General features: G+C 40.3%; 1 protein-coding gene across 1 annotated transcript in view; it reads left to right on the top strand.

Moving 5' to 3' along the window:
- Positions 1 to 23,669, top strand: part of LOC122929439 (olfactory receptor 6N1-like) — a 29,731-nt gene extending 6,062 nt beyond the window's left edge. Inside the window, exon 2 of the mRNA XM_044283001.1 lies at positions 22,722 to 23,669. Within this exon, the coding sequence (XP_044138936.1) occupies positions 22,722 to 23,669 (948 nt within the window). The remainder of the gene's footprint in view (positions 1 to 22,721) is intronic.
- The last annotated feature ends 296 nt before the right edge of the window (positions 23,670 to 23,965 follow it).

Genomic DNA, 23,965 nt, shown 5'->3' with positions numbered 1-23,965 from the left:
TAGAGAGAACCCTGGTATTGATATATCCCAGTTATTACTCCCCTTGAACCACGTCTCAGTAACAGCCACTACATCTATATTCTCAGATGCCATTATAGCCTCAAGTTCATTGATCTTATTTCCTAGACTGCGAGCATTTGTAGACAAGACTCTGAGCTTGTCATTTCTTAACCTTTGTGCTACTGGCCTCTTCTGGCATTGTTCCGGGGGGCAGTTGGACTGCTGGATTATCACTCCTTTGCCCCCCTTTCCTAGTTTAAATGCTTCTTAGCAAATACTTGGAACTGTTCACCGAGGACATTCGTTCCCTTGAGAGAAAGATGCAAACCATCTTTCTTGTACAGTTCTTTTCCATTCCAACAAGAGCTAACATGAGACACAAAGCCAAACCCTTGGTACAGACACCATTCACCAAGCCATACATTGAATTCCTTAATGTGCATCTTCCTGTCACGCTTAAGATTATGCACAGGCAAAACTGCAGAGAATGAAACAGTTGATGCAACCTCCCGTATATCCTTTCCAAGTGTGTGAAAAGCTTCCTTCAACTTTGAAACCTCATTGCATGCCAGATCGTTTGTCCCAAGATAGAGAATAACATCCACTTCCCTTTCCTGCTTTGCTTGCCTAACAATATTAAGGATCCGTCGTCTATCCCTGCTAACGGTAGCACCAGGGAGACATCTCACAACACTATTCTCCTCAAACTTCACACCTCTTATGATGGAATCACCCACCAACAGCTGCTTACTATTAATTCTCACCTTCTCCTTTTTGTCTTTGGCTGCAGTCTTACATACTTTAGGCATGTAACAGCAATGTAACAGACAAATTAGTGATTTTTTTTTACCTGTCTACTAGGTATAGCAGTGCATATCACAGCCAAAAATTGTTGAATTTCCCATGAAAATGTAATAGACAAATTAGTGTTTTTTTTTGTTTGTTTTTTGCCTGTCTACTAGGTAGAGCAGGGGTAAATCACACCCAAAAATTGGTTAATTTTACCCGAATAAGTAACAGACAAATTAATGTTTTTTTTTTAACCTATCTACCAGGTATAGCAGGGGTATATCACACCTAAAAATTGGTGAATTTCACCTGAAAATGTAACAGACAAATTAGTGAAATTGTTTTACCTGTCTACTAGATAGAGCAATGGTATGTCACAACCAAAAATTGGTGAATTTCACCCGAATATGTAACAGACAAATTAGTGAAATGTTACCTGTCTACTAGGTAGAGCAGGGGTATATCACACCCAAAAATTTGTGAATTTCACCCGAAAATGTAATAGCCAAATAAGTGACATGTTTTGACCTGTCTACTAGGTACAGCAGAAGTATATCACACCCAAAATTCTGTGAATTTTACCCAAAAATGTAACATTCAAATTAGTAAAATGTTTTTACCTGTCTACTAGGTACAGCAGGGGTATATCAGACCCAAAAATAGGTGAATTTCACCCGAATATGTAACAGACAAATTTGTTAAACGTTACCTGTCTATTAGGTAGAGCAGGGGTAGATCACACCCAAAAATTGGTGAATTTCACCCGAAAATATAGCAGATAAATTAGTGAAATGTTTTTACCTGTCTACTAGGTACAGCCAGGGTATAGCACACCCAAAAATTGGTGAATTTCACCCAAATATGTAACAGACAAATTAGTGAAATGTTATCTGTTTACTAGGTATAGCAGAGGTATATCAGACCCAAAAATATGTGAATTTTACCCAAAAATGTAACATTCAAATTAGTAAAATATTTTTACCTGTCTACTAGGTACAGCAGGGGAATATCAGACCCAAAATTTGGTGAAAAAAAAAAATCACAGAAAAAACTAAGATAAAAACATCCTGCACGATATGATACAAATTTGCGGATGTCCCTGGCCATATTATTGAAGAAAACCACAGAAATAAGATAATAATGCACCTTTTAAAGCAGATGCAAGCACTATATATGGACTAAGTCCTCACTCTGATATGATAATGTCTGAGACACTTAGTCAATATATTTTGATCAAAACACATCTAAGCCCGCCTACCGAGCGTCAAGGTGGTCTCAGGTCAGGCGGGTCCTACGCTAAACCTACCTAAGCCGTTGGGCTTCTATGTTCAGGAGCGCAGACCCCGCACATATGGTGTGCTGCTCCTTGTAACCTCCATGTGCATCAAGCAACCAATGGGAGGAGGAGCAAGCACAGCCATATGTACCACCTAATTAAGGCGCTCATTGGATAGGGGAGGGGGGCAAAAGTGCAGAGGAATGCTACTCCCAAGATACTAGGTGCGCATTCACACTTGAAGGTGCCACTCCCTCAAGCAAACACTACATAAACAAAAAAATCACAGAAAAAACTAAGATAAAAACATCCTGCACGATATGATACAAATTTGCGGATGTCCCTGGCCATATTATTGAAGAAAACCACAGAAATAAGATAATAATGCACTTATTAAAGCAGATGCAAGCACTATATATGGACTAAGTCCTCACTCTGATATGATAATGTCTGAGACACTTAGTCAATATATTTTGATCAAAACGCATCTAAGCCCGCCTACCGAGCGTCAAGGTAGTCTCAGGTCAGGCGGGTCCTACGCTAAACCTACCTAAGCCGTTGGGCTTCTATGTTCAGGAGCGCAGACGCCGCACATATGGTGTGCTGCTCCTTGTAACCTCCATGTGCATCAAGCAACCAATGGGAGGAGGAGCAAGCACAGCCATATGTACCACCTAATTAAGGCGCTCATTGGATAGGGGAGGGGGGCAAAAGTGCAGAGGAATGCTACTCCCAAGATACTAGGTGCGCATTCACACTTGAAGGTGCCACTCCCTCAAGCAAACACTACATAAACAAAAAAATCACAGAAAAAACTAAGATAAAAACATCCTGCACGATATGATACAAATTTGCAGATGTCCCTGGCCATATTATTGAAGAAAACGACAGAAATAAGATAATAATGCACTTATTAAAGCAGATGCAAATGCAGATGTTTGCTTGAGGGAGTGGCACCTTCAAGTGTGAATGCGCACCTAGTATCTTGGGAGTAGCATTCCTCTGCACTTTTGCCCCCCTCCCCTATCCAATGAGCGCCTTAATTAGGTGGTACATATGGCTGTGCTTGCTCCTCCTCCCATTGGTTGCTTGATGCACATGGAGGTTACAAGGAGCAGCACACCATATGTGCGGGGTCTGCGCTCCTGAACATAGAAGCCCAACGGCTTAGGTAGGTTTAGCGTAGGACCCTCCTGACCTGAGACCACCTTGACGCTCGGTAGGCGGGCTTAGATGTGTTTTGATCAAAATATATTGACTAAGTGTCTCAGACATTATCATATCAGGGTGAGGACTTAGTCCATATATAGTGCTTGCATCTGCTTTAATAAGTGCATTATTATCTTATTTCTGTGGTTTTCTCCAAAATTTGGTGAATTTCACCCGAATATGTAACATTCAAATCAGTGAAATGTTTTTACCTGTCTACTAGGTACAGCAGGGATATATCAGACCAAAAATTGGTGAATTTCACACGAATATGTAACAGACAAATTAGTGAAATGTTACCTGTCTACTAGGTAGAGCAGGGGTAGATCACACCAAAAAATTGGTAAATTTCACCCGAAAATGTAGCAGACAAATTAGTAAAATGTCTTTACCTGTCTACTAGGTAGAGCAGGGGTATATCACACCCAAAAATTTGTTAATTTCACCCGAATATGTAATAGACAAATTAGCGAAATGTTTTTGCCTGTCTACTGGGTATAGCAGTGGTATATCACACCCAAAAAGTGGTGAATTTCACCTGAAAATGTAACAGACAAATTAGTGAAATTACATTAAAAATAAAATTAAGCACAAAAAAAAAAAAAAATTATTTATGAGGTGGAGGTCCATATGGAGTAGGAGTTTGAGGAGGCGGTGGACGTAGCGGTGCAGTTGGTAGCTATTTTTTTGTTTTAATTTTAAATTTTCAAATTAGGGTACACTCCAAAAGCAGACAAATTTGTAAAATGTCTTTACCTGTCTACTAGGTAGAGCAGGGGTATATCACACCCAAAAATTGGTTAATTTTACCTGAATAAGTAACAGACAAATTAATGTTTTTTTTTTTAACCTATCGACTAGGTATTGCAGTGGTATATCACACCTAAAAATTGGTGAATTTCACCTGAAAATGTAACAGACAAATTAGTGAAATTGTTTTACCTGTCTACTAGATAGAGCAATGGTATATCACAACCAAAAATTGGTGAATTTCACCCGAATATGTAACAGACAAATTAGTGAAATGTTACCTGTCTACTAGGTAGAGCAGGGGTATATCACACCCAAAAATTTGTGAATTTCACCCGAAAATGTAACAGCCAAATTAGTGACATGTTTTGACCTGTCTACTAGGTACAGCAGAAGTAAATCACACCCAAAATTTTGTGAATTTTACCCAAAAATGTAACATTCAAATTAGTAAAATGTTTTTACCTGTCTACTAGGTGCAGCAGGGGTATATCAGACCCCAAAATTGGTGAATTTCACCCGAATATGTAACAGACACATTTGTAAAATGTTACCTGTCTATTAGGTAGAGCAGGGGTAGATCACACCCAAAAATTTGTTAATTTCACCCGAATATGTAATAGACAAATTAGTGAAATGTTTTTACCTGTCTACTAGGTATAGCAGTGGTATATCACATCCAAAAAGTGGTGAATTTCACCTAAAAATGTAACAGACAAATTAGTGAAATTACATTAAAAATAAAATTAAGCACAAAAAAAACAACAAAAAACCTTGATTTATGAGGTGGAGGTCCATATGGAGTAGGAGTTTGAGGAGGCGGTGGACGTAGCGGTGCAGTTGGTAGCTATTTTTTTGTTTTAATTTTAAATTTTAAATTTTCAAATTAGGGTACACTCCAAAAGAATGGAAAATATCAAAAATACAACAACGAGCAATTGCGCTGCAGTATAACAATGGCTGGGTAAGGCCGGTATACATGTCTATTCTGCACAAGGTACGGATAAGTCTTGTGGGATCCATGCCTGGTTCATTTTTAATAAACGTGAGCTTGTCCACATTGGCTGTGGACATGCGGCTGTGCTTGTCTGTGATAACGCCCCCTGCCCTGCTAAACACAAGTTCAGACAATACACTGACTGTATGGCAGGCCAGCACCTCCAAGGCATAAAGAGCAAGCTCAGGCCGTGTGCCCAATTTGGAGACCCAAAGATGAAGGGGGCAGACCCGTCATTCGGTATGTGTAGGCATGTGCACACATACTGCTCCATCATGTTTCAGAAATGCTGCCTCCTGCTAAGACATTCCATATCAGCTGGTGGTGCTGGTTGTTGTGGCGTGCTGACAGCTTTTCCACATTTTGGCCATGCTAACCCTGCCTTCTGAGGTGCTGGTGGTGCCCCAACTGCGTTGGCGACCACTTCCTCCTCCTCTGCCTTTGCCTTGTGTTTCCACTTTGGCCCCGCTGTCAGATGGGAATGCCACCAGCTGCGCTTCTACCAGCGTTCGCTTGTAATCGCGCATCTTACGATCACTCTCCAGTATGCTGTCCTTGTAACGATGATCCAGCAGCGTGACCACCCAGTAATCATCACAAATTAGAATGTGGGCAACTCAGCGGTCGTTGTGGAGACACTGCAGAATATAATCGCTCATGTGTGCCAGGCTGCCAGGAGGCAACGAAAAGCTGTCCTCTGAGGGAGGTGTATCATCTGTGTCCTTTGTATCCCCCCATCCACGCGCCAGTGATGGCCATGAGCTGGTTTGGGTGCCACCCTGCTGTGAAAACGGTTACTCCTCCTCCATCTCCTCATCCTCCACCTTATCATCCTCCAGAACTGTGACCTGGCTGGACAATTGTGTACCTGGCGTTTGTGGATGCAGGAACCCATCCTCGGAGCCACTTGTGAATGACTCGCTTTAAACCCTATGTAATTATCCCTCTTCTTACTCCTCCTCCTCCTCCGAAACCATATCCTCCTCGCCAGAAGCATTTTTTCACGTGCTTCTGCTCGCACAGTTTAGCCAGCATGTGCAAGGTGGAATTCCACCTTGTGGGCACGTCGCATATGAGGCGGTGAGCTGGAAGACCGAAGTTACGCTGCAGCGCTGACAGGCGAGCAGCAGCAGGGTGAGAACGCCAAAAGCGCGTACAGACGGCCCGCACTTTATGCAGCAGCTCTGACATATCGGGGTAATTTTTAAGGAGCCTCTGCACCACCAAATTTAGCACATGCACCAGGCAAAGGATGTGCGACAAACAGGCTAGTCCCAGAGCTGCTATGAGATTTTGTACATTATCACACACCACCAGGCCGGGCTTGAGGCTCATTGGCACCAACCACTCATAGGTCTGTTGTTAAGGCCCGTCCACAACACCTGCGGGGTGGTGTTTTTCCCCCAAACAGATAAGTTTTAAAACTGCCTGCTGTCGTTTACTCCTGGCTGTGCTGAAGTTGGTGGGGAAGGTGTTACGCTGACTGGATGAGGAGCCGGTAGAGGATGAGGAAGCAGAGTAGGAGGAGGAAGTAACAGGAGGCAAACTGAAGCGCCCTGCAATCCTCGGTGGTGGAAGAACATGCGCCAAACTGCAATCCGCCTCAGGCCCAACCCCCACTGCATTTACCCAGTGTGCTGTTAGGAAGACATAACGTCCCTGACTGTGCTTACTGGTTCACGTATCCATAGTTTGGTGGACCTTGCCACAGATGGTGTTGTGCAGTACACACCTGATTTTGTCCCCCACTTGGTTGTGCAGGGAAGGGATGGCACGCCTGGAAAAGTAGTGGTGGCTGGGCACAACATACTGTGGGACAGCCACTGCCATAAGGCTTTTAAAACTCTCCGTATCCACCAGACGGAATGACAGCAAGGCCAGTAATTTTGAAATGCTGGCATTCAAGGCCAGGGATCGCGGGTGGGTAGGATGGTACTTTCTCTTCTGCTCCAGTGTTCGGGAGTTGGAGAGCTGAACGCTTCCGTGGGACATTGTGGAGATGCTTGTTGACCCAGGTGGTGGTGTTGCTGGCAGATCCTCTGTTTGCGGCGTTGCAGACGTACTGTCTAGGGGACGACTGCTCCGCTTTTGCACCCTGTTCCCTCTTCTGTTGTGCTGGTGGCTCTGTGTGACCACTGCCTCTTACTCCGAACTACACAGGTCACTTGCATGACCTTGATGCCATGTGGGGTCAAGGACCTCATCGTCCTCCACATCATCTTCCACCTAGTCTACACCCCTGCCTTCCTTGTCGGTCTGCACACTTTCGAAAGCCACAGCAGTAGGCACCTGTGTTTCATCATCATCCAAGATGTGCTGCGGTGGTCCTCCCATGTACTCATCTCGAAACTAAAGTGGTTGGGCATCTCTTCCACTTTTGGGGCAGGGCTAGGTGGATGGCCCTGGAAAACCCTGCTAGCAGAGTCATCAAAAAGCAGAAGAGACTGCTGCATAAATTGGCGCTCAGACTGCTTGGCTGATTTGCAAGGGGGTGAGGTGATAGACTGATGGACATTGGCTGCAGGTGCCAACTCTGATCTTTCAGCATTAGACTGGGTGGGAGACAATGTGAAGGAACTGGAGGCACTGTCAGAAACCCAATCTACTATCGTCTTTACTTGTTCTGGCCTCACCATTTGTAGATCCGCATTAGGCCCGACCAAATAACGCTGAAGGTTCTGTTGCCTACTTGCTCCTGAGGAAGGGGTTTCACTTGTGCGTGTAGCTGGCACAGATCGACCACGTCCTCTCCCTGCAACCGGAGCTCCACCAGCAGCACCACGACCTGAGCCACGTCCCTTATTTGACGCTCTGCTCATATTTCTAATTTAGGATCTTGCCCAAAATGGGTATATTTTTATAACAGAATATAACAGCAGTATATAATGCGTTTATCTCACACTGACAGATGCAGCAAAGGCTGCAAAATAAGTATTTTGCCAAAATGGGTGTTTTTTTAATAACAGAATAGAACACCAGTATCTAACACATGTATCTCACACTAACAGAATAGAACAGAATATTATTGCAGTATTTCTAGCTTGTATGTCACACTTACAAATGCTGCTAAGGCCACAGATGTAGGGTCTCGCAAAAAAATAGTGATTTTTTAAACCCATAAAATTATTGAAGTATTGCAAGCTTGTATTTCACACTGACAGATGCAGCAAAGGCTGCAAATTAAATATTTTGACAAAAATGGGTGTTTTTTTTTTAACCAGATTATTATTGCAGTATTTCAAGCTTGAATTTGATGGCACAAAAGCACATATGCTGTGCTGATGCACTGAGCTTGCATAAAATGGCCGCCGCCGCCCACCTAACTAACATACGGATAAAAGTTATTTTTCTGTGTCACTGGGCTCAGGGCAGGGTAAAAAGATTATGCACTGCACCCACACAACTAAATCTATGTAGATTGCTGAGTTAAAAAGCACTTCCAATGAAAGATTATTTCCTCGTCTCTCCCTCACAGCAGCAGCATCCTCTCCCTACACTAATAACAGCAGAGTGACGAGCAGCGCTACATGAGTCCAGCTTATATAGAGGCTGGGTCACATGCTGCCCTGGCCAATCACAGCCATGCCATTAGTAGGCATGGCTGTGATGGCTTCTAAGGGCACACAAGTTAAACGTTAGTTGATTGGCTGCTCTGCAGCCTTTCAAAAAGCACCATTAACTCGCCGAACACTGAACCAAAACTTTTCCTGAAAAGTTCGGGTTTGGGTCAGGGTCCAAAAATTATAATGTTCGGTATGAACCCGAACTTTACAGTTCGGGTTCGCTCACCCCTAGTCATGGATTAAAATCTTGCAGGGCACACAAGGTCCAGGCCTATTTAAAGTTTTCCAATGACCATCTCTATGATCCAGAGGAGGCATCGGAGATGATCATTCTGTCAGATGAGAACAAAATAGAACTTGTTGGTATCAACTCCACTTGCTGTGTTTGGAGAAGAAGAAGAAGAATAAGTACAACCCCAAGAACACTGTCCCAACTGTGAAGCATGTGGGTGGAAACATCATACTTTGGGGGTGTTTTTCTGCAAAGGGGACAGGACGACTATTAAAGAGAGGATGGATGGAGCCATATATCACGTAATTTTGGCCAACAACCTCCTTCCTTCAGTAAGAGCTCTGAAGATGGGTTGAGGCTGGGTCTTCCAGCATGACAATGACCCAAAACACACAGCCAGGGCAACTAAGGATTAGCTCCGTAAGAAGCATTTCAAGGTCCTGGAGTGGCCTAGCCAGTCTACAGACCTAATCCCAATCGAAAATCTTTGGGGTGAGCTGAAACTCAGTGTAGACCAGTGACTGCCCCAAAACCTGAAAGATCTGGAGAAGATCTGTATGCAGGAGTGGGCCAAAATCCTTGCTGCAGTGTGTGCAAACTTGGTCAAGAACTACAGGAAACATCTGACCTCTGTAATTGCAAACAAATGTTTCTGTACCAAATATTAAGTTCTGTTTTTCTATTGTATCAAATACTTATTTCATGCAATAAAATGCTAATTAATAATTTCAAAATCATATAATGTGATTTTCAGTTTTTTTTTATTTTTTTATTCTCTCTCACATTTGAAGTGTACCTATGATAGAAATTACAGACCTCTTCATTCTTTGTTGGGGGGAAAACTTGCAAAATCGCCAGTGTATCAAATACTTATTTTCCCCACTGTAGGATGCCCCCTCTTTTCTTCTCTGGCAAGGTCATTTGCTTACTTTTTGCTATCTGGGAAAGATATTCAAACTATCTTTTTTTACAAAACAGAAAAGAATGCTAAATTAGCATTGCTAATATTTTCTCGTTGCAAACAAAACAAATCTTGGCTGGTTCGCTTATTTCTGCATCAGACCCATCTACCCTCATTCATAGCCCAACACAGAATGATGTTCTACATCATTACTGTGATTATTAACTGTCTATATATATTATACAAGTCAATTTCTTTACACAACATTATCATTTTTACTATAAGTTTTAAATTTTTTCATCTCCAAAATGATGTCATGAGTAAGTAAAGTTCAGTTTGTGTGTTTTTATTAACTAAAGAATTAAACTAAATTTGCAATTGATTATTTTTAGATTTCTCCAGTAAGCAGACCACTGGAGACTCATTAGGCAGCAGCAGAGACATCTCCCAGGAGTTCTTCTATCTGGCTCCTCGCCTTCATTTTAAGCATAAAAAGGCATTGTAGCTCATATACAGTGAATGTGCCTGTAGGCTGTGGAATGTGAGGACACCGCTGTCTAACATTGACTTTATTCTCCTCTAGAACTCGTCTTAGGAACAAAACTGAAGATAAGCCAAGAAAAGGAACCATAAAAATGAATGCTGAGACCAAACAAATATCCAATGGTAGTACGGTGAGGTAAACCCTTGAAAAAAAAAAACCTGTAAGAAAGAAATCTAAAAGATTATTCTCACAAGTCTCTGAAGTTCATTTATGCCAAAATACAGAAATAAAAAATGGTTATTTTTTTCTCTTTTACTCACTTTAATCTATTAGGAAACAGTGTGATCTCTGACTTTCAATGCACACCTCATGTTGAATGCTCTCCAGGCTAATTTTCTATTATTTGTAAGAAACATATAAGAATATAATTGCCTATAACTATATATATTGCATTTGATGTGACCTGTTACAAAGAATCTGGAAAGCCTATATATTTATAACGTATCAGACTTTATTAACATATAATACTGAATTATGGAAAAACCTACATTGTAACTAGAGATAAGCGAATTGAAGTTGACAAAGTGGAATTCGATCTGAATTTCAGGAAAAATTTGGTTCTCACCGAATACGAATTTCCTCACGCTTTGTAGTAACGAATCACATTTTTCCCTAAAATGTCTGCTGCATGTTTGAGGACATGGAGCAAGGAAATCTGGGAAGGTGAGATCACCCATAATGCCATGCATGCAACCAATCAGCAGCCAGCCAGCCCTGTGATGTCATAGCCCTATAAATAGCCTCAGACATCTTGGATTCTTTGATTCTGCCATTTTCAAGTGTACTTAGTGCAGGGAGAGACATCAGCAGATGCTAGGGACAGTGCTAGGTAAGACTTCATTGTGCTAAAAAAAACTAGTTACAAGTGCAGGTAAAAATTATTTAAGCTGTAGGGAAAGAATAGGGAGGAATCATTCCACAGCTTTTACATTGAACAGGGTTCAGTTGGATCAGGTTACAGCCTGGGTAATAGGAACAATCCTATTACACCTTGCTGCACTGACTGCGGATACAAATTGCCATTATACAGCTCTGTAATTCCAGCAAACTATTCTTGTTATTGGGGTGCAAGTGCTGTGTGATACAGCCATTAACAGGGGTTATTACAATGAAATATGTCTACGTCTTATTTGCCCTTGTGCGGTGCAGTTATATGTTCTAAATTATTTTTTGGCTTGTATTAGTGGGAAAGTCAAAAATTACAGCCCTTCTTGCCGTGCATTAGTGACTAAAGTAAAATATATTTTCTGTTCAGTGGTGCAGTTATATATTCTAAAGACCTTTTTGTCGTGTATTAGTGGCAAAAGAAAAATATATTTGTCGTTCAGCTTTGCAGTTAAATGTTCTAAAGCCTTCTGTGGCATGTATAAGTGGAAAAAAATAAGGGCCTATTTGCCGTTCAGCGGTGCAGTTATATGTTCTAAAGCCATTTTTGTTGTGTAATAGTGGCAAAAGAAAAATACACACTGCCTGTCCAAAAAAAAAGTTGCCACCTGGATTTAACTAAGCAAATAGTTATGAGCCTACTATTGGATAATTACTGCATGGGCGATTATCTTTCAGCTGGCAACAAGTTATTTAACCCCAACTGGTGCAATGAGTTGCTTCTCATTCCTTAAACAACCATGTCGAAAGACACAGCTCATGGTCGTGTAAAAGATGCTAGTCTGGAAAGATAGTGGGGACCCATCGCATTCGAGTAAGAAATGTGGTGGGGAAAAAATCCTAAATGATCGCGATCGGCGATCACTTAAACGTGTGGTGAAATCAAATCGAAGAAAAACAACAGTAGAACTAAGGGCTAATAGTGAAAGTAAGAGCATTTCCACATGCACAATGCGAAGGGAACTCAGGGATTGGGACTAACAGCTGTGTAGCCGTAAGAAAACCACTACTCAGTGAGGCAAACCAGAAAAAAAAAGGCTTCAATTTGCTAGGGAGCATAAAGATTGGACTCTGGAGCAATGGAAGAAGGTCATGTGGTCTGATGAGTCCAGATTTACTCTGTTCCAGAGTGATGGGCGCATCAGGGTAAGAAGAGAGGCAGTTGAAGTGATGCACCCATCATGCCTAGTGCCTACTTTACAAGCTTGTGGGGGCAGTGCTATGATCTGGGGTTGCTGCAGTTGGTCAGGTCTATGTTCAGCAACAGTATGTGCTCCAAGAATGAGGTCAGCTGACTACCTGAACATACTTAATGACCAGGTTATTCCATCAATGGATTTTTTCTGTCCTGATGGCACAGACATATTCCAAGATGACAATGCCAGGATTCATCGGGCTCAAATTGTGAAAGAGCAGTTCAGGGAGCATGAGACATCATTTTCACACATGGATTGGCCACCACAGAGTCCAGACCTTAACCCCATTGAGAATCTTTGGGATGTGCGGGAGAAGGCTTTGCCCAGCGGTCAGACTCCACCATCATCAATCAAAGATCTTGGTGAAAATTAATGCAACACTGGATGGAAATAAATCTTGTGACATTGCAGAAGCTTATCAAAACAATGCTACAGCGAATGTGTGCCATAATCAAAGCTAAAGGCGGTCCAACGAAATATTAGAGTGTGTGACTTTTTTTGGTGGCACCTTTCTTTTTGGACAGGCATTGTATTTGCCGTTTGCTGTGCAGATATATGTATTAAAGCCATTCTTGGCGTGCAATAGTGGCGAAAGAGAAATATATTTGCCGTTCAGCAGTGCAGTTATATGTACTAAAGCCCTTTTTGTGGTGTACTAATGGCAAAAGAAAAATATATTTGCCATTTGCACTGTAGTTATATGTTCTAAAGCATTTTTTGTTGTATATTAGTGGCAAAAAAATATATATTTGTCGTTTGCGGTGCAGATATTTGTTCTAAAGCCCTTTTTGTCCTGTATTATTGGCAAAAGAAAAATATCTTTGCCGTTCAGTGGTGCAGTTAAATGTTTTGGTGTGTATTAGTGGGGAAAAATAAAAAGGGCTTATTTGCTGTTGTGTGGTGAAGTGAGAAAATTACAGCCCTTTTTGGTGTGTATTAGTGGCCAAAAATATATATTTGCCGTTCAGCGGTGAAATTCCATTGTACTACAGCCATTTACAGGGTGTATTAATAGAATAGATACGTACGTATTCGTTGTTCTGCATTGAATTGTGATTGTTATATTTATTTTTTGGGGGTGTATTAATAGGAACAAAAATACAGGAAATTTGATGGGTGATTGTAGACTTTCTTATGTATGAACCGATTTACATCGATTAGGCATTCATTGGTGAAGTTTTTTTTGTGATACAGCGTTTTGAGGGAAAATTGGTCGGTAACTGTAACTATGGTCAAGGACAATATATGTCCTTTACGGTCCACTGGGTAAATGTGGTTTCTGCCCAGCCACACCAGCAACTTGGCCAGGTGATGCTGCTTCCGCCTCCACGTTTTCATGCCATTGGTCCTGCAGCAATGTCTACCTCTAGCAATACTGATGGATTACTGACCAAATGCTGAACGAGTGAAGGCAGATGCTCAACAGACAGGATCCGTTTTTTTGGGTGTTATTGTTCTGAGGATCAGTGGAAGGGCAAAATAATCAGTGACGTCAACACAAGCTTACTGCTGACACCCTCTCCACTCTGTCGGGGGGCTCTACTTGTATAAGTGTTTAATAGAACAGGTTCTGTAGACATCTATGTGGAATCAGCTGATGATGGTGTAAAAGGAGTGCGCTTCTTCTTGACGCTAACATCGACCTGTAAGGCTGAGTTCATACTTGAGTTATTCGGTCAGTTTTGGCCCCGTGACTGCCCAAATAAGTGAAGTGTGCAGTGATTCTAAGAGTGACCCCTGTCATATGCATGTCATACTGACTCACAGTATTATTTCACTACCACAGCAGACTCCCTATGTGTGTTACTGCAAGGCACAGTGTTCTACACCACTGTAAAGGCTCTCTGTAGCCAGGATATATATGGTTTTTTTTTTTTTTTTACTCGATTCATGAGTAAATAAATTTGTATTGAAGCAAGTTTTTTCAAAAAAATCAGCAAACCGGCCGAATCAAATTTGTAAAAAATTTGCTCATCTCTAATTGTAACTTGAAAAAAAAAAAAAATTGACTATTTTTGAAATATAGTATGCTTAGAAAACAGTGCAAGTTGGAGATTTAGCAAATCTAATATATAAAGTGAGTGTATGTATGTGTGTATATATGTATATATGTATGTATGTGTGTATGTATACATATATATGTGTGTATGTCTGTATATATGTATGTATGTATATATGTGTATGTATGTATACATGTATGTGTTTATGTATATATATATATATATATGTGTGTGTGTATGTATGTATACATGTATGTGTGTATGTATGTATGTCCGCTAAAGGAATCATCACCATTGCATTTACTGTACAATCACAAAATTTTGCACAGCCATCTACTGTACATCATGAACTATGTTTTGAGTGGATATTTTCACCCCGCACTTTCCAATTATTTGCCAAAAATACTTTCAGTAACCTAACCGCTAAACTACATGAGCCAATGTCTGTTGTCTGTTGTGGTAGTTAGCCTGAATAGTTATCAGGTTTAGTTTGAGCGAACCCGAACTGCAAAGTTAGGGTTCGTACCGAACTTTGCGGACTTTTCCACTGAAATTCGGGTTTTCGTGATTTCATTATTTCCCATTATAACATGGTTATAACGGAAAATAATAGAATCCTTAAGACAGAATGCTAAATAAAAGGTTGATTGAGGGGTTAAAAATAATTTTAAAAAACTCACCTCATCCACTCAATCACGCAGCCAGCATCTTCTTATTTCCTCTTTCTGCAGGACCTGCAAAAGGACTTGCGATGACGTCACCGAGCTTACCACACCAAGCTTCTATCTTCATTCAGCAGGACCTGCTAATGACGTCACTGCACTCACCAAGTGGTGAGTGCAGTGATGTCATTGCAGGTCCTTTTGCAGGTCCTGCAGAAAGAAGAAAGAAGAGGATACTGGCTGCGCGGTCAAGTGGTTGAGGTGAGTTGTCTTTATTATTTTTAACCCCTCAATGTACATTTTATTTAGAATTCTGTCTTAAGAATGCTTTTATTTTCCTTTATAACCAGGTTATAATGGAAAATATGAAAAAGTGAAGTTCGGGTCCCCATTTACTTTAATGGGTTCCGGGTTCGGGGTCAAGTTCAGGTCCCAAACCCAAACTTTGACCTAAAGTTCGGCCGAACCTGGCGAACCCGAACTTCCATGGATTCGCTCATCCCAAATCAGGTTGCATATAGCAATCAATTCCAGCTCAGCTTCTATTTTGCTACAGGTCAATAATATGAGCTCTGATTGGTTTCTATAGGCTACGAAGGACATTCTTCGTATAAGACGCTTATATGTGAGTTAATATGATTTTGATTGCGACGCTTAGAAAATCTTATTGTAGAGCCCGATGTAACTCACATGACCTTACGTGTATACTAATTATGTGGGATTTTATCTATTGCAATTTAAAGACAATAATTAGAGATGAGCGAATTTTTAAAAATTTCAAAATTCAAAATTATAATAAACATTTGGTTTGATCCGAATTTATTTGTGGCAAATTGCATTAAAAACTGCTGCAGAGAGCCTGTATAGTGGTGTAGAACACTATGCCTTGCAGTAACACACATAGGGAGTCTGCTGTGGTCGTGAAATAATATTGTGAGTCAGTATGAGATGCAGATGACAGGAGTCGCTCTTAGAATCACTGCACACTTCACTTATTTACACAACAAAAAGGGCTTTAGAACATATAACTGCACCGCTGAACGGCAAATATATTTTAGTTTTGCCACTAATACATGACAAAAAGGGCTGTAATTTTCGCACTTCACCACTAATAAGCCCTTTAGAACATATAACTGCACTGCACAAGGGCAAATAAGACGTAGAAATATTGCACCCCAATAACAAGAACGGTTTGCTGGAATTACAGAGCTATAAAATGGCAATTTGGATCCCCAGTCAGTGCAGCAAGGTGTAATAGGATTGTTCCTATTACCCAGGCTGAATCTACACAGTCCCTTTAGAGATCCTCGGGATATAATTCATAATACTATGTTGGTCTGTGGGACCAAATAATCCCTTTAGGGATCTCTTTTTAACAGTTAAAAAGCTTTACTTTATTGTTTATAATATTTACTCACAAGACATAAACATAGATTAGAGAAAATATAAAAAAAAGTTCTTTAAAAATCTCAGTTGTGAGGAGTTAGGAGAAAAAGCAATAACTAAGCCTGGTTGCCTAGTTTTGCAACCTTTGCTGGCAATATCTTGCTAGATATAGTATATTGACAATTATCACATGGTATGGTGACTGTAGGTGTGTGAGAGCCTCACCTTTTAAATAAGAATCACTTGGATATCTAATTATGGGTTTGGCACTGGGACTATATGCTTTATTTATTTGGAGTGCAAGTAGAAAACCTTTATTTGAGGCCTCCTGTATTCAGTTCCTATTATACTGGGGCTCACAGATTGTTTCCAGTCCCCTGCTTATGATACTTTTGTGTCTGCACAACAATTGGATACAGATTGGCTTACAATGTTGCCTCTATTTATGCCATAGAGGTCAATGTAGCCATATCTCTGTCCATACAGCTGCCAAACTTCTATTTGACACTAGGGGTCGGCTTCACACACCGTATCTACACAGTTACAATCTGCCACTATATGCTTTTCTATAATATCTGTATCTCAGCGTGAAAGACTCCTCTTATTTCCTCACAAACTGCCTAAAACCGACATCACATAACTACACCCCTCCCGACATGTTTCGCCGCTGTTGCGGCTTCGTCAGGGGATGCGGGGTATAACCCAGGCTGTAACCTCCCCTACTGAACCCTGTTCTACATAAATGCTGTGGAATAATTCCTCCCTATCCTTTCCATACAGCTTGAATGATCTTTCCCTGCACTGGTAAATAGTTTTTCTAGCACAATTAAGTTTTCCTAGCACTGTCCCTAGCGCCTGCAGACGTTTGTCCCTGCACTAAGTACAATAGAAAATGGCAGAATCCAAATGGCTGATGCTATTTGTAGTGCTGTGAAATCACAGGGCTGGCTGGTTGCTGATTGGCTGCATGCATGGCATTATAGGTGCTCCTGCCTTCCCAGAGTTCCTTGTTCCATGTCCTCATGTAGGAAAAAAATTTGATTTGTTACCACGAAGCGTGAGGAATCTTGGATTCGGTGTGAATCACGTTTTTCCTGAAATTTGGATCGAATTCCACTTCATCAACTTTGATTCGTTCATCTCTAACAATAATGCCCTGCTTTGGAGGTCTTTGTTAGGGGGACAAGTGGGAAAGGAACGGGCAGCTGTGAAGGTCAAATAAGAGGGTGGGTTGCTGTGGAGGTCACATATTAAGAAAGAGGTGCACTGTGAGGGACATAGTGTTAAAGGGTGGGGGGCTGTGGAGGTCACTGTTAAGGGGACGGGGTGCTGTAGATGCCACTGTTATAGTGGATAGTGTTGATATCTTTTAACGACACACACAAACATTATATGAAATTGATTAAATATACCCGTGAGAAGCCGGGTCTGTCTGCTAATATATTTAAAAGCTGATCTTGTTGGGGTTTTGATTGAATCAATAGAAATAGGAATTAATAATGTGCCTGATATAAAAACTCCTGCATGTGAAGTCCTTATAGTGCCGATACTTTATTTTCCTCCTAAGGTGGAAAAGGGTTTTTTCATGTTTTAGTAAAGCAGGTAAATCGATGTCTAGAATAGATCTTGCACTGATAAGTAGTAAACATGTGAAATTGGTAAATCGAATGAAATACGAAACGAGGTCAATATCGGATCACTCTCCGTTACTACTTGAACTCTGCTTATCTCAGGAAAGATACACACAAAAACCTCCCTTTAGACTAAATCCTTATTGGTTATCAGTTATAAAGACACATGAAATAATCCAAAATGAAATTTGCCTCTTTTGGGATAATAATTATGGCTCAGTAAAAATTCAAGTTGTATGGGATACCTTTAAGGCGTACATGAGGGGATTGCTGGTTAGTAACATCGCGAATCTTAGAAAGGAGTATGGGGAAAAACAGAAAAACCTAGAAGAACGTGCAGCACTGGCGACAGAATCCTTTTATATGAATAAGACGGAGAAGAATAGGGAAAATATGCAAAGAACCACGCAAACATACTCTAATTTTCTATTGGACAAGGCCCAACAGAGCCTTTTTTTTAAGGGGCAAAAATACTTTACGGAGTCAGGGCGACCTGGTAAACTTTTGTCCAGAGTAATATCAAGTCAACAATCTAAAAAATTTATAGATAAGGTTCGATTGAGTGATGGTAAGATGGTCACTGGACAGGGTCCGGTAGAGAAGGCCTTTGTTGACTATTTCCTGGATTTGTATAAGGCTGAAACTAAGATCACAGACGATAAGATAGATCTCTATCTTGACAGGATTACCTTCCCTTCTATTACTGAGACGCAAAAGAAAGCACTCGAATTGGAGGTCTCAATTCAGGAACTCGAGGGAGCTATTAAATTATGCTCGGCCAACTCTACTCCTGGTTCAGATGGGCTTCCATATGAATTCTACAGTAAATATAGGGAGTGTATTCTCCCCAGACTGCTGGAGGTCTTTTCTGAATCAATGGAGTATGGGAAGTTGCCAGATTCAATGATGGAAGCTGTAATAATATTAATTCTAAAAAAAGGCAAGGACCCCCTAGATCTAGAATCTTATAGACCAATCTCACTTCTTAATGCAGATGTAAAGCTTCTTGCGAGGGTCTTGGCTACAAGGCTTTCTAGGGTCATTTCCTCTATTGTCCACCCGGATCAGAGTGGCTTTATTCAGAACAAGGGTACACATTATAATCTACATCGGCTCTTTTCTAATATTTAGGCCCCTGGGGGGACCGCTCGCTCCATCCTGTCATTGGATGCCTCTAAGGCCTTTGACAGGGTGGAGTGGCGCTTCCTCTGGAAGGTTCTGGCAAGGATGGGCTTTGGAGAAAGGTTCATAGGTACTCTTAAGTTACTATATGGATCTCCAAGGGCAAAATTGAGTCTTGATGGAATCTTGAGTAGCAGTATTGATTTAAATAGGGGCACGCGGCAGGGCTGTCCATTATCCCCATTGTTATTTGATATTTATATCGAACCCCTTGCTATAGCCATTAGACAGGACGATCAGCTTAAAGGATTTGGTACGCTAGGAACACAAGACCGTATCTCATTATATGCAGATGATGTTCTTTTTTTTATAGATCACACGGAAATTACTCTTCCTAGGATTATTCAAATGGTTAAAGCATTTGGTGAGGTGTCTGGTTTTCTTATAAACTGGGCTAAGACCAGTTTGATGCCAGTGGATCCCCTCCCACAGAAAGAGGTCTCTGTGACACAGTTGAATATTGTTGATACCTTTCAATACTTGGGTTTGATTATATCACCTCGGGTTGAAAATTTTATACAACTTAATTTGATCCCCGTTATGGTAAGGAGTAGAGCTAAAATAGGGATCTGGCTGAGACTTCCTCTAGCTAGAGCCGACCGAGTCTCATTAGTCAAAATGGTGATACTACCACAATTTTTATATGTTCTTAGGAATACACCTATTTGGATACAAGATAAGTATTTTAAACTTATGGAAAGAATAATTAATGATTTAATATGGGGAAGAAAGCGAGTTCGAATAAAGCTGGAATATTTGTACAAATCAGTGGAGTGCGGGGGTTTAAACCTCCCTTACTTTAAAGGGTACTTTATTGCAGCCCAGCTATTGAGGTGCTACGAATCAGAGAACAGTGCACTGCTGGGGAAGATGGTAATTAGCCACGCCCATAATAATATTTTTACCTTGTTGGAATCCGGGCTATTGAAGGGCTATGAGCGAGGCTATAGAGAGACTATAAAATTACTCCTGAAAGTGTGGGCTACAACTAGGACATGGTTGAAGATTAAGGGTTCATTTACATTTACGCCTCTTTGGCATAATGTGCATTTACAAAGGCTGGATGACATTTTGGCAAAAGAATAAAATTTTATACATTTCACAGGTAGTTAAGGATAGAGATATTAAACCATTTATAGAGATGACACATAATATAGAAAATTTTTCATGGTTTAGGTATCTTCAATTGCGTTCGGTACTATCTAGTCTGGATGACAAACTGGTGTTGGATATAGATAATTCATCCTTTTTGAATGAATGGGTAGGGGGTACACTGTCTAGAATAAAAATTTCAAATATATATAAGTTACTACTTAAGGCACGGTTTAATGATACACATTCACCAGGACAAAGAGCGTGGGAGCTGGTTTGTCCGAACTTACAAATAGAAGGTTGGGAGAATATTTTTGGGAATTTAGGTTCACTGTCACAGAACTTCAACCACGTTCTAGTACAATTCTATATTTGTCATAGATTATATATTACTCCACTGTGGATGAATAAATGTGGATTAAGAGACTCGTCTAACTGCCCTAAATGCGACTCTGTAGGAGCGGACTTTCTCCATATGATATGGACTTGTCCAGAACTTATAAACTACTGGAATACTATTAATAGTTGTATTATGTATAAACTAAAAGTTCGAATCCCTTTTGAACCACAAGTATTTGTGCTTAATGATCTTTCCAAATTAAACAATCACAAGTATCAAAAGATTTTCCTGAGTAGGATATTGATGTTGGCTAGAGTCTTGGTCAGTCGGACCTGGTTTGCTCGATTCACTCCAGATATAAATACATGGATAAATTTAGTTGTTAAGGTAAAAAATTATGAGAAAATTATGTACAAACAGAGGGAAGCTGAGGACAAGTGGATTAAGATATGGGGTGGCTGGAGGACTGATTAGTTGAGGTCAAATTGTTTTATTTTTTGGGGTTCTATTTTGACGCACCACAGGTAGGGGGGGGAGGGGGGGTTGGGGGGGGGAATTGTATCTCCTTTTCTTACTCTGTAATGTTTTGATAAATTATTTAATAAAGACAAAAAGTTATTAATAAAAAAAAAAAAGAGCAGACCTGGTGGAGGTAGCTGCCGGGTTGGTGGCTCGCTCGTGCCCTCTTCTAGTCTGTGCAGAGTTGTTTCATGCTAACTTCTGCCCAAATACCAAAATATTGGTGTGTACAGCCCATGAAAATGGCTGACCAGAATTAGAGCCTCCAAGTTAAAGAGCAGCCAGAACAAGGTCAACTGGCTACAGCCTCTCTATACTCCCTGACAATCAAACCATGTTATGATTCACTCCCTGAAAAGCCTTTCATGGCAAAACACGCTGGAGATAGATACTAGGTTCCATAACACCAGGGTTTGGTCAGGATTCTGTGATGGCTGGCCTCCGGCGCTCTAGCTGTGGTGGGGCTGCGGCTCTCAAGATGTACACTTGCTTGGCTGTTCTCAGAACTCCATAGAAGTGAATGGAGCATGCTGGGAGTCGTGGTTTCGCCCCGGCTGGGGGGCTGGAGGTTAGCCATCACAGTTGGGGTTGCCGTTTTTCATGGTGAGTGCTCTACTATGCCTGTGTTAATACAGAACTTAGGGTAGAGAAACTGCGCGGATTGGAAGGGGGCAGGAGTTAGACTCCAACCCGGCGACTTCGGTACCTCTACCAGACCTGTTTTTAAACATATTAATAGGTATTAGGTTATATGTGGGAATAGTCCTTATCCAAAATGAATTTATACTGCCGGTCCAGTTGATTTTTTTTAGAGATATATCAGAGCTGTTGTAAAATAAAACTGGCTTGGTTGGCCAAGGCAACTAATAAGATTCCACCTTTCATATTCCAAAGGAGCTCTGAAAAATGAAAGGTGAATTTGCTATGGGCAAATAAGACAATTTTCCTTTACTGTAGTTTTGATAAATCCCCTCCACCCATATTAATGCAAGTTAGAAGTGTCTCTCAGTTATGGAAAACTATATAAATAGATTTCTTAAACTCTGCACAAGATAACCTGTCTTTGTTGTCTATGTCTATAGCAACTGATCAAAGAACAACTTTCATTGCATATTCTGGCCCAGGAAAATGAAATTTGTGTTGTGATTGGTTACTATGAGTAACAAATACAGTTTTCTTTTACACTGTTTAATAAATCTGCCCTATTGTAAATTGAAAATTAGAGATATCCTAATTTGTCCTGGCCAAAATAGGCATTTTAAAAAAAAGTTAAACAATTGTATATCCTGTCAGGCATTTCATAATAAAGTCTTGTAAGATTCTGTAAAAAAAAAAAAAAAAAAAAAAAAAAAAAAAGGTTCTTGGCTCTAATGTAGAAGGTTGTGAGTTCAAATCCTGGCACAGATAGTTTACTTTTACATATTTTATATTTGTTTTTAGTAATTGTAAAAAATTTATGGCACAAAATAAATGTGTAATTAGTACTAAATTATTACAAAAAAAAATATAACATATATAAATTTAGATAAAAGCAATTTATCTAACATAATTTATTTTTTGTACACAGGAGAACAATCTGACTGCAGTAATTGAGTTTTTCCTCTTAGGCTTTCAAGTCAGCCAATGTTTAAGAATTTTCCTGTTCTGTCTTCTCCTGGTGGTTTACTGTGGGACAATATGTGGGAACCTCCTGATCATCATCCTGGTATCCATCAGCAAGAACCTCCACACTCCAATGTACTTCTTCATCTCACAATTGTCCATTAGTGACATCTTATTGACCACAGATATTGTTCCCAACCTGCTCTACATCCTACTGAATAATGGGGCAACCATTACTTTTATTGACTATATTACTCAGTTTTATTTCTTTGCTGGTACAGAAACATTTGAATGTCTTCTTCTTACAGTGATGTCTTATGACAGATATGTGGCCATATGTAATCCTCTCCGTTATACTTCTATCATGACCAGTGGACATTGTGTGATTTTGACCATCTTCTGTTGGTTGCTTGGGTTTTCTAGTGTTTTGCTTTACATCATAACAATTCAAAAGCTAAATTTTTGTGGCCCAAACATCATTGACCATTTATTCTGTGATCTTCTTCCCTTATTAGACCTTGCCTGTTCTGACACTTATCTTGTTTACCTTGAAATGTATTTACTAAGTATTACAACCATCTTCATCCCAACCACAATCATTGTAGTGTCTTATACTAATATCATTTTAGCAGTCTTAAGGATCCCATCCAGTACTGGTAGACAAAAAGCCTTCTCCACCTGCAGCTCCCACCTCATTGTGGTCTCCATCTTCTACTGGACAATATTTATTGTTTATGTTGTCCCAACAAAAGTCCTAACGCTCTCCACAAGTAAAATCCTTTCTCTTCTTTATACTGTATTTACTCCTTTCATAAATCCCATCATATACAGTCTGAGAAATAAAGACATTAGGAAAGCTGTGCAGGAAATATCTCATAAGTTTTCTCTATACAACACTGTTTTTTCACTGTAGATACTGTAGGCTAGAGTTGTTGCGATACCAAATTTTTTATTCGATTTCGATAGCATAAAAAAGTATTGCGATACTCGATACCATTCGATACCACGTAAAAAAAATAAAACGCCAAAAAAGCCATGTGCATTCCGCATTTAAAAAAATGGCAAATTGCGCAGTTTTTATTTAATAATTTTTCTGTTACTGTGCTCACTGCATAGATTTTTTTAAATAATTTTAATAGTTTGGACTTTTCGGACGTGGCCATATGTAATATGTTTATTTATTGTTTATATATTTTTTATGTAAAATTG

This window comes from Bufo gargarizans, chromosome 2 (assembly GCF_014858855.1).
Source record: "Bufo gargarizans isolate SCDJY-AF-19 chromosome 2, ASM1485885v1, whole genome shotgun sequence".
Lineage (NCBI taxonomy): Eukaryota > Metazoa > Chordata > Amphibia > Anura > Bufonidae > Bufo > Bufo gargarizans.
Note: the sequence above shows the minus strand (reverse complement) of the source record. Positions and strands in the feature narration are given on the sequence as shown.